The sequence below is a fragment of the Canis lupus genome, chromosome X, assembly GCF_003254725.2.
Source record: "Canis lupus dingo isolate Sandy chromosome X, ASM325472v2, whole genome shotgun sequence".
Lineage (NCBI taxonomy): Eukaryota > Metazoa > Chordata > Mammalia > Carnivora > Canidae > Canis > Canis lupus.
In genome coordinates this window covers 76,260,736-76,272,776 of record NC_064281.1, presented here as the reverse complement: position 1 = coordinate 76,272,776, position 12,041 = coordinate 76,260,736, and the positions used below count along the sequence as shown (strand labels likewise).

At 40.7% G+C, this 12,041-nt stretch overlaps 1 protein-coding gene across 1 annotated transcript in view; it reads left to right on the top strand.

Moving 5' to 3' along the window:
* Positions 1 to 507: 507 nt before the first annotated feature.
* LOC112649534 (T-complex protein 11 X-linked protein 2-like) overlaps positions 508 to 12,041 on the top strand; it is a 44,621-nt gene continuing 33,087 nt past the window's right edge. Inside the window, 2 exon segments of the mRNA XM_049107301.1 lie at positions 508 to 1,089; positions 7,438 to 7,575. Of these exon segments, the coding sequence (XP_048963258.1) occupies positions 7,449 to 7,575 (127 nt within the window). The 5' untranslated portion in view covers positions 508 to 1,089; positions 7,438 to 7,448.

Sequence of the window (12,041 nt, the reverse complement as noted above, 5' to 3'; positions counted from 1 at the left end):
AAACAAAAACTAATGCTCCTTTTCCTTTCTAAATGGTAATTTAATTTTTATTTCCTGGGGGAAAGAGTGTAATAGTTTTGGACAGTACCTTACCTGTGGGGAAGGAACAGGACTTGAGAAAATTCATTTCAAGCCTTGGAAGAAGGATATGAGCCTGAAGCCTCTGCATGAGGAATCTCCAGCTCCCATCTCTATCACCAGTGGTGCTTCCAGGTTTGCCTTTCCTGCTCTATTGGTTCCCATGGTACCCTTGACACAAAACCCGTATTGCTACCTGAGAGACTGGCCACCCTTTGTTTTTAGGTTTTGGACTCTTCTACCTGGCATCATTGGTAGGGGTGCTCTCCAAGTAGGTCTCATCATCTCCATGGTGCCACCCAGTCCCTTAGTGCTGATCTCCCCTCCTGCCCTGTCTACCATGGTATGCTCCAGAACCAGACTGATGAGACAGAAGGGCTTTACTAGCAGATGCAGTGGGGCAGTGGGGCAGTGGGTCAAGGACTGGCGGGAGGTGAGGGGCCAGGGTCCCCAAGGCTAAGAGAGTCTCTTGCTGCATGAGTCCAACCGCTATTCTCTTCATAGTCAAAGGCGGGTCTGGGGTGAAAGTTAAGGAGGAAAGGGGGTCATTCTTGGATTAATTAAAGATGGCCAGAGTTGAGGAAGTTTCCTTTCCTAACCCCGCCATTCCTGTGCAAGTCATTGTCTGAGCCTTGATTTCCTCTTCTGCTTGCCCTGCCCCTAACTGCTTTGGTTTATGGAAAGGCAACCCCCACTAATCTCTAGTTCACCTTCCCCCAAGGCTATTTGAGGACTTTAGCTATTGCTGTAAGAGGCCCATGAAGCCCTTGTTTCTAACCTCCTTAACTGGGAGCAGATTTTGTCATCAAGGCACACAGTGGCAGCTGAAGAACCCTCCTCCTCGGAGGGGGAGGAGCAAGATGGCGGAAGAGTAGGGTCTCCAAATCACCTGTCTCCACCAAACTACCTAGAAAACCTTCAAATTATCCTGAAAATCTATGAATTCGGCCTGAGATTTAAAGAGAGACCAGCTGGAATGCTACAGTGAGAAGAGTTCGCGCTTCTAACAAGGTAGGAAGACGGGGAAAAAGAAATAAAGGAACAAAGGCCTCCAAGGGGGAGGGGCCCCGCGAGGAGCCGGGCTGAGGCCGGGGCGAGTGTCCCCAGGACAGGAGAGCCCCGTCCCGGAGGAGCAGGAGCTGCACCGACCTTCCCGGGCGGAAAGGGGCTCGCGGGGAGTTGGAGCAAGACCCAGGAGGGCGAGGATCTCCTCGGGCTCCCGGGGACACTAACAGAGCAACTGCGCCCCGGGAGAGTGCGCCGAGCTCCCTAAGGGCTGCAGCGCGCACGGCGGGACCCGGCGGGACCCGGAGCAGCTGAAGGGGCTCGGGCGGCGGCTCCGCGGAGGGGGCTGCGCGGCCCCGGGAGCAGCTCGGAGGGGCTCGGGCAGAAGAAGAGGCTCCGTGCGGAGGGGCCTGCGCGGTTCCAGGAGCAGCTCAGAGGGGCTCGGGCGGCAGCTCCGCGGAGGGGGCTGCGCGGCCCCGGGAGCAGCTCGGCCGGGCTCGAGCAGAGGAAGAGGCTCCGTGCGGAGGGGGCTGCGCGGTTCCAGGAGCAGCTCGGAGGGGCTTGGGCGGCAGCTCCGCGGAGGGGGCTGCGCGGCCCGGGAGCGCGAATCCAACAGCGCAGGCCCCGGAGCACAGGGCGCCGGGACACAGCCCAGGACCCGGCCTCCCCCCGGGACAGGCAGAGGCCGGGAGGGCCCAGGACAGCGAGGACGCTCCTGCCCCAGCTGAGCACATCAGCGGCCCCGCCCCGGAGCCTCCAGGCCCTGCAGACAGAGAGCTCTGGAGTTACTGCGGGGGCTGAATCCAGGTTTCCAGAGCTGCCCCGCCACTGGGGCTGTTCCTCCTGCGGCCTCACGGGGTAAACAACCCCCACTGAGACCTGCACCAGGCAGGGGCACAGCAGCTCCCCCAACTGCTAACACCTGAAAATCAGCACAACAGGCCCCTCCCCCAGAACACCAGCTAGACTGACAACTTCCAGGAGAAGCCAAGGGACTTAAAGAACACAGAATCAGAAGATACTCCCTGGTGGTTCTTTTTTTTGTTTGTTTGTTTTTGTTTTTGTTTTGTTTTGCTTTTTGATTTGTTTCCTTCCCCCACCCCCTTTTTTTCTCCTTTCTTTTTCTTTCTCTTTTTCTTCCTTTTTTTTTTTTTTTTTCGTTTTTTCTTTTTCTTCCCTTTTTTTTTTCTCTTTCTCTTTTCTTTCCTTCTTTCTCTCCTCTCTTTTTCTCTTTTTCCCAATACAACTTGCTTTTGGCCACTCTGCACTGAGCAAAATGACTAGAAGGAAAACCTCACCTCAAAAGAAAGAATCAGAAACAGTCCTCTCTCCCACAGAGTTACAAAATCTGGATTACAATTCAATGTCAGAAAGCCAATTCAGAAGCACTATTATACAGCTACTGGTGGCTCTAGAAAAAAGTATAAAGGACTCAAGAGACTTCATGACTGCAGAATTTAGAGCTAATCAGGCAGAAATTAAAAACCAATTGAATGAGATGCAATCCAAACTAGAAGTCCTAACGACGAGGGTTAACGAGGTGGAAGAACGAGTGAGTGACCTAGAAGACAAGTTGACAGCAAAGAGGGAAACTGAGGAAAAAAGAGACAAACAATTAAAAGACCATGAAGATAGATTAAGGGAAATAAACGACAGCCTGAGGAAGAAAAACCTACGTTTAATTGGGGTTCCCGAGGGCGCCGAAAGGGACAGAGGGCCAGAATATGTATTTGAACAAATTCTAGCTGAAAACTTTCCTAATCTGGGAAGGGAAACAGGCATTCAGATCCAGGAAATAGAGAGATCCCCCCCTAAAATCAATAAAAACCGTTCAACACCTCGACATTTAATTGTGAAACTTGCAAATTCCAAAGATAAGGAGAAGATCCTTAAAGCAGCAAGAGACAAGAAATCCCTGACTTTTATGGGGAGGAGTATTAGGGTAACAGCAGACCTCTCCACAGAGACCTGGCAGGCCAGAAAGGGCTGGCAGGATATATTCAGGGTCCTAAATGAAAAGAACATGCAACCAAGAATACTTTATCCAGCAAGGCTCTCATTCAAAATGGAAGGAGAGATAAAGAGCTTCCAAGACAGGCAGCAACTAAAAGAATATGTGACCTCCAAACCAGCTCTGCAAGAAATTTTAAGGGAGCCTCTTAAAATTCCCCTTTAAGAAGAAGTTCAGTGGAACAGTCCACAAAAACAAAGACTGAATAGATATCATGATGACACTAAACTCATATCTCTCAATAGTAACTCTGAATGTGAACGGGCTTAATGACCCCATCAAAAGGCGCAGGGTTTCAGACTGGATAAAAAAGCAGGACCCATCTATTTGCTGTCTACAAGAGACTCATTTTAGACAGAAGGACACCTACAGCCTGAAAATAAAAGGTTGGAGAACCATTTACCATTCGAATGGTCCTCAAAAGAAAGCAGGGGTAGCCATCCTTATATCAGATAAACTAAAATTTACCCCAAAGACTGTAGTGAGAGATGAAGAGGGACACTATATCATACTTAAAGGATCTATTCAACAAGAGGACTTAACAATCCTCAATATATATGCTCCAAATGTGGGAGCTGCCAAATATATAAATCGATTATTAACCAAAGTGAAGAAATACTTAGATAATAATACACTTATACTTGGTGACTTCAATCTAGCTCTTTCTATACTCGATAGGTCTTCTAAGCAAAACATCTCCAAAGAAACGAGAGCTTTAAATGATACACTGGACCAGATGGATTTCACAGATATCTACAGAACTTTACATCCAAACTCAACTGAATACACATTCTTCTCAAGCGCACATGGAACTTTCTCCAGAATAGACCACATATTGGGTCACAAATCGGGTCTGAACCGATACCAAAAGATTGGGATTGTCCCCTGCATATTCTCGGACCATAATGCCTTGAAATTAGAACTAAATCACAACAAGAAGTTTGGAAGGACCTCAAACACATGGAGGTTAAGGACCATCCTGCTAAAAGATAAAAGGGTCAACCAGGAAATTAAGGAAGAATTAAAAAGATTCATGGAAACTAATGAGAATGAAGATACAACCGTTCAAAATCTTTGGGATGCAGCAAAAGCAGTCCTAAGGGGGAAATACATCGCAATACAAGCATCCATTCAAAAACTGGAAAGAACTCAAATACAAAAGCTAACCTTACACATAAAGGAGCTAGAGAAAAAACAGCAAATAGATCCTACACCCAAGAGAAGAAGGGAGCTAATAAAGATTCGAGCAGAACTCAACGAAATCGAGACCAGAAGAACTGTGGAACAGATCAACAGAACCAGGAGTTGGTTCTTTGAAAGAATTAATAAGATAGATAAACCATTAGCCAGCCTTATTAAAAAGAAGAGAGAGAAGACTCAAATTAATAAAATCATGAATGAGAAAGGAGAGATCACTACCAACACCAAGGAAATACAAACGATTTTAAAAACCTATTATGAACAGCTATACGCCAATAAATTAGGCAATCTAGAAGAAATGGACGCATTCCTGGAAAGCCACAAACTACCAAAACTGGAACAGGAAGAAATAGAAAACCTGAACAGGCCAATAACCAGGGAGGAAATTGAAGCAGTCATCAAAAACCTCCCAAGACACAAGAGTCCAGGGCCAGATGGCTTCCCAGGAGAATTTTATAAAACGTTTAAAGAAGAAATCATACCTATTCTCCTAAAGCTGTTTGGAAAGATAGAAAGAGATGGAGTACTTCCAAATTCGTTCTATGAAGCCAGCATCACCTTAATTCCAAAGCCAGACAAAGACCCCCGCCAAAAAGGAGAATTACAGACCAATATCCCTGATGAACATGGATGCAAAAATTCTCAACAAGATACTGGCCAATAGGATCCAACAGTACATTAAGAAAATTATTCACCATGACCAAGTAGGATTTATCCCTGGGACACAAGGCTGGTTCAACACCCGTAAAACAATCAATGTGATTCATCATATCAGCAAGAGAAAAACCAAGAACCATATGATCCTCTCATTGGATGCAGAGAAAGCATTTGACAAAATACAGCATCCATTCCTGATCAAAACTCTTCAGAGTGTAGGGATAGAGGGAACATTCCTTGACATCTTAAAAGCCATCTATGAAAAGCCCACAGCAAATATCATTCTCAATGGGGAAGCACTGGGAGCCTTTCCCCTAAGATCAGGAACAAGACAGGGATGTCCACTCTCACCACTGCTATTCAACATAGTACTGGAAGTCCTAGCCTCAGCAATCAGACAACAAAAAGACATTAAAGGCATTCAAATTGGCAAAGAAGAAGTCAAACTCTCCCTCTTCGCCGATGACATGATACTCTACATAGAAAACCCAAAAGTCTCCACCCCAAGATTGCTAGAACTCATACAGCAATTCGGTAGCGTGGCAGGATACAAAATCAATGCCCAGAAGTCAGTGGCATTTCTATACACTAACAATGAGACTGAAGAAAGAGAAATTAAGGAGTCAATCCCATTTACAATTGCACCCAAAAGCATAAGATACCTAGGAATAAACCTAACCAAAGAGGTAAAGGATCTATACCCTCAAAACTATAGAACACTTCTGAAAGAAATTGAGGAAGACACAAAGAGATGGAAAAATATTCCATGCTCATGGATTGGCAGAATCAATATTGTGAAAATGTCAATGTTACCCAGGGCAATATACACGTTTAATGCAATCCCTATCAAAATACCATGGACTTTCTTCAGAGAGTTAGAACAAATTATTTTAAGATTTGTGTGGAATCAGAAAAGACCCCGAATAGCCAGGGCAATTTTAAAAAAGAAAACCATATCTGGGGGCATCACAATGCCAGATTTCAGGTTGTACTACAAAGCTGTGGTCATCAAGACAGTGTGGTACTGGCACAAAAACAGACATATAGATCAGTGGAACAGAATAGAGAATCCAGAAGTGGACCCTGAACTTTATGGGCAACTAATATTCGATAAAGGAGGAAAGACTATCCATTGGAAGAAAGACAGTCTCTTCAATAAATGGTGCTGGGAAAATTGGACATCCACATGCAGAAGAATGAAACTAGACCACTCTCTTTCACCATACACAAAGATAAACTCAAAATGGATGAAAGATCTAAATGTGAGACAAGATTCCATCCAAATCCTAGAGAAGAACACAGGCAACACCCTTTTTGAACTCGGCCATAGTAACTTCTTGCAAGATACATCCACGAAGGCAAAAGAAACAAAAGCAAAAATGAACTATTGGGACTTCATCAAGATAAGAAGCTTTTGCACAGCAAAGGATACAGTCAACAAAACTCAAAGACAACCTACAGAATGGGAGAAGATATTTGCAAATGACATATCAGATAAAGGGCTAGTTTCCAAGATCTATAAAGAACTTATTAAACTCAACACCAAAGAAACAAACAATCCAATCATGAAATGGGCAAAAGACATGAACAGAAATCTCACAGAAGAAGACATAGACATGGCCAACATGCACATGAGAAAATGCTCTGCATCACTTGCCATCAGGGAAATACAAATCAAAACCACAATGAGATACCACCTCACACCAGTGAGAATGGGAAAAATTAACAAGGCAGGAAACAACAAATGTTGGAGAGGATGTGGAGAAAAGGGAACCCTCTTACACTGTTGGTGGGAATGTGAACTGGTGCAGCCACTCTGGAAAACTGTGTGGAGGTTCCTCAAACAGTTAAAAATATACCTGCCCTACGACCCAGCAATTGCACTGTTGGGGATTTACCCCAAAGATACAAATGCAATGAAACGCCGGGACACCTGCACCCCGATGTTTCTAGCAGCAATGGCCACGATAGCCAAACTGTGGAAGGAGCCTCGGTGTCCAACGAAAGATGAATGGATAAAGAAGATGTGGTTTATGTATACAATGGAATATTACTCAGCTATTAGAAATGACAAATACCCACCATTTGCTTCAACGTGGATGGAACTGGAGGGTATTATGCTGAGTGAAGTAAGTCAATTGGAGAAGGACAAACATTATATGTTCTCATTCATTTGGGGAATATAAATAATAGTGAAAGGGAAAATAAGGGAAGGGAGAAGAAATGTGTGGGAAATATCAGAAAGGGAGACAGAACATAAAGACTGCTAACTCTGGGAAACGAACTAGGGGTGGTAGAAGGGGAGGAGGGCAGGGGGTGGGAGTGAATGGGTGACGGGCACTGGGTGTTATTCTGTATGTTAGTAAATTGAACACCAATAAAAAAAAAAAAAAAAAAAAAAAAAAACCCTCCTCCTCCTCATTCGTGGGTCAGAGCTAGATATTATACTACCAGCAGCTTACCTCTTCTTGTCTCCCCAATTCCAGATAACATTAGGATGCCCAAGATTGAGGAAACTGTGCTCCAAAATGATCCCAGTGAAGCAGAGGGTGGGGCTCATAAGCCTAAAACACCAGGGAAGAGCCAGGAAAACAGGAGCTTCTGTTTAGATGACCACTCTCCTGGTAGGTCTAAAATTCTATCAACACATCTTTGGGTAGTGCTTGATAGCAGTTAGATTAAAGGAATAGACTGCCTATGGCTTAAGTGTCTTTAAGAAGCATGGAAGTCTCCTGAAACCTTGTATTTTTCCTTTTTTATCCTTCAACTATTCCTCTTTTGGATTATTATTTTTGTTGTCTTTTTTCCCCTTCCAATCTTTACATGTAGGACCTAGGACCCTCACTGGCAAGTAAAATTAAGACATTTTGGCTATAGAGAAAGAGGCCAACAAAGTATAATAACTTGTATTTGACAGGACTTGAGAGTATTTGAATTAGTTCAAAACATTGGAAATAGCTTGCATATTTATTTATCATTTATTTGTAAAGTCCATAAAAATTAACATGCAGTGTTATATTAGTTTCAGGTGTATAATCAGTGATTCAAATATTCTGTATATTACTCAGTGCATGATAAGTACTCTTAATTCCCCTCAACTATTTCACTCATCCCTCCCACCCACCTACTCTCTGGAAACTACTAGTTTGTCCTCTATATTTAAGAGCTTTAAAAAAAAATAATTCCAGTATGGTTAACATACAGTGTCATGTTAGTTTCAGGTGTACAATATACTAATACACCAATTCTATATATTAATAAGTGCTCATCATGGAAAGTGTAATCTTAATCTTAATCTTCTTCATCTATTTCACCCATCCCCTCACCTACCTCCCCTATGGTAACCATCAGTTTGTTCTCTATAGTTAAGTCTGTTTAAAAAAAAAAAAAAAAGATTTTTTATCTTGGTTTGTTTCTATTTTTTCCTTTGCTCTTTTTTTTGGCTTCTTAAATTCCATACATTAGTGAAATCATATATTTGTCTTTCTTTGACTAGTTTCACATGGCATTATACCCTCTAGATCCATTCATGTTGTTGCAAATGGCAATATTTCATTCTTTTTTATTACTGAGTAGTATTTCATTGCGTATATACACACCACATCATCTTTATCCATTCATCTATGGACACTTGAATTGCTTCCATAATTTGGCTATTGTAAATAATGCTGCAATAAACATAGAGGTGCATATATCTTTTTGAATTAGTGCTTTCATACTCTTCGAGTAAATACCCAGTGGTGGAATTACTGGGTAATATGGAAATTTTATTTTTTATTTTTTTGAGGGACCTCCATACTGTCTTCCACAGTAACCGCACCACTGTGCACGGTTTGCATTCTCACGACAGTACACAGATGTTTTTTTCCCCACATCCTTGTAAACACTTGCTGTTTCTTGTGTATTTTGATTTTAGCCATTCTCACAGATGTGAAGTGATACTCATTGTGGCTTTGATTTCCATTTCCCTAATGATCAGGCATGTTGAGTATCTTTTCATGTGTTTGTTGGCCATCTGGATGTCTTCTTTGGAGAAATGTCTATTCATATATTCTGCACATTATTTAATTGGATTATTAATTTGTTGGATGTTGAGTTGTATAAGTTCTTTATATATTTTGGGTATTAACCCCTTATCAGATTCATTATTTGCAAATATTTTCTCTAATTAGGTAAGTTGTCTTTTTGTATTATTGGTGGTTTTCTTCATTGTACAAAAGCGTTTAATTTTGTTACAGTTCCAATAGTTTAACTTTGTGTTTGTTTCCCTGGCCGAAAGAGAAATATTAAGAAAAATATTTCTGTGGCTGATGTCAAAAAGATCACTACCCATGTTTTCTTTTAGGAATTTTAAGTCTCACTTTTAGGTCTTTAATCCACTTTGCGTTTATTTTTGTGTATGGTGTAAGAAAGTGGTCCAGTTTCATTCTTTTGCATATGGCTGTTCAGTTATCACAGCAGCATTTGTTGAAGAGATTGCCTCTTTCCCATTGCATATTCTTGCCTTCTTTGTCATAGATTAATTGACCATAAAAGTGGAGGATTATTTCTGGACTTTCTATTCTGATCCATTGATCTATGTGTCTATTTTTGTTCCAATACCATACTGTTCTGATTACTATAGATTTTAGTATATCTTGAAATCTGGAATTATGATACCTCCATTTTTATTCTTGTTTTCCAAGATTGCTTTGACTATTTGGGGTACTGTGTGGTTTCATACAAATTTTAGGATTATTTGCTCTAGTTCTATGAAAAAAAATGCTGTTGATATTTTGATACGGATTGCAGTAAATGTGTAGATTGCTTTGGGAAGTATGAACATTTTTAACAATACTTTTTCTTCCAACCTATGAGCATGGAATGTCTATGTGTTTGTATCATGTTCAATTTCTTTTATCAGTGTTTTATGTTTTCAAAGTACAGGTCTTTCAATTCCCTTTTAAAATCTATTACTAGCCATTTTATTATTTTTGGTACAGTTGTAAATGGGATTGTTTCCTAATTTATTTCTGCTACTTCATTATTAGAGTAAGGAAATGGAACAGATTTCTGTATACTGATTTTGTATCCTGCAACTTTTCTAAATTCACTTATCAGTTCTAGGAGTTTTTTGGTGGAGTCTTTAGGGTTTTCCTTATATAGTATTATGCCATCTGCAGATAGTGAAAGTTTTATTTCTTCCTAACCAATTTGGATGCCCTTTATTTCTTTTTGTTGTCTGATTGCTATGGCTAGGACTTCCAGTACTACATTGAATTAAAGTAGTGAGAGTGGACATCCTTGCCTTGTTCCTGATCTTAGGGGAAAGCTCTGAGTTTTTCACTATTGAATATGATGTAGCTATGGATTTTTTTGTATATGGCCTTTATTATGTTGAGATATGTTCCCACCAAACATACTTTTTTGAGAGTTTTTATCATGAATGGATGTTATACTTTCTCAAATGCTTTTTCTACATCCATTGAAAAGATATGATTTTTTAGATTTAAAATCAATTATTTAACAGTGTATTATTAGTTTCAGAGGTAGAGTTTATTGTTTTGTCACCTGCATATAACTCCCAGTGCTTGGCGCCTCTGGGTGACACAGTTGATTAAGCATCCAACTCTTGATTTTGGCTCAGGTCATGATCTCAGGGTAATGAGATTGAGCCCTGTCTTGGGCTTTGTGCCCAGCATGGCGTCTGCTAAAGTTTCTCTCTCTCCCCTCTTCTTCTGCCCCTCCTTGCACTTTCTCTCAAATAAATAACTCTTTAAAAATAGCACGCAGGGCTTATTACATCAAGTGCCGTCCTTAATGCCCATCACCCAGTTACCCCATGAAAAGATGATATAGTTTTTACTTTTTCTCCTGTTAATGTGATTTATCATGTTGGTTTATTTGCAAATATTGTAGCATCATTGTATGCCAGGAATAAATCCTACCTGATGGTGGTGAATAATTTTTTCAAGTATTTATGGATTTGTTTTGCTAGTATTTTGTTGAGGACTTTTGATGTATGTATATCCAAGACACTGGCATGTAGATTTCTTTTAAATGTGTCTTTTAAAATTTCTTTATCTAAATTCCACTAAGTTAACATACACTGTAATACTGTCTTTAGGTGTCCAATTTTAGTGATTCAGCACTTCCATACAACTTCCATTGCTCATCATAACAAATGCATTCTTTAATCCCCATCACCTATTTAACCCATCTCCTCATCCCTCCCATCTGGTAACTATCAGTTTGTTGTCTATAATTAAGAATCTGTTTCTTTGTTTGCCTCTCTCTCTCTTTTTTCTGCTACGCTCATTTATTTTATATGAATGGAATAAAACTTGTCATAAAACTCTCTGGTTCCAACATGTCATTGCAAATGGCAAGATCTCATTCTTTTTTATGGCTAATAGTCCTATATTATATATAATATATATAACACATATATATACATATATACAATACATATATACATATATAATACATATATATACATATATACATATAAACATTTTCTTTTTTTTTTAAAGTGTTTCCTCATTAAATATTTATTAGTCACAAAGTGGAGAATTTTACATTTCCAAATCCTGGCAGACATTTCCTTGACAAAGTAATTAATGTGAACATCATCATAATGGGCCAGATTGATATTGCATACATTGGTATGCTGATAAATGTTTAACAACTGGCTGGAATGGCACAGGCAGTGGAGGGGGGGCACTACTGATTTGTAATATTTGCTGATTTCTGTAGTGTAAAAACTCCCCTGATAACTCATCTGCCTAGCTAGCTCAGTTGGTAGAGCATGATACTCTTGATCTCAGAATTGTGAGTCTGAGCTCCACATGTTACTTAGAGCCTACACACACACACACACAAAAATTATAAAAAAGCTTCCACAAAGACCAATTTCAAACCACCGTTGGTTTAACAACAGGCTGAAATTTTTACAATTGTTTGTTTTTTGCTGGTGCATACTGCCTTCAGCAGGCCCTGAGCCATGTGGCTCCTGATGTGAGGCACTGAGAAGGACAAAACACCACTCCTGAGGCATTCCCCTTGAAAATGTATAACCTGGAATCTCTTCACAAGGCAACACTACATGGAT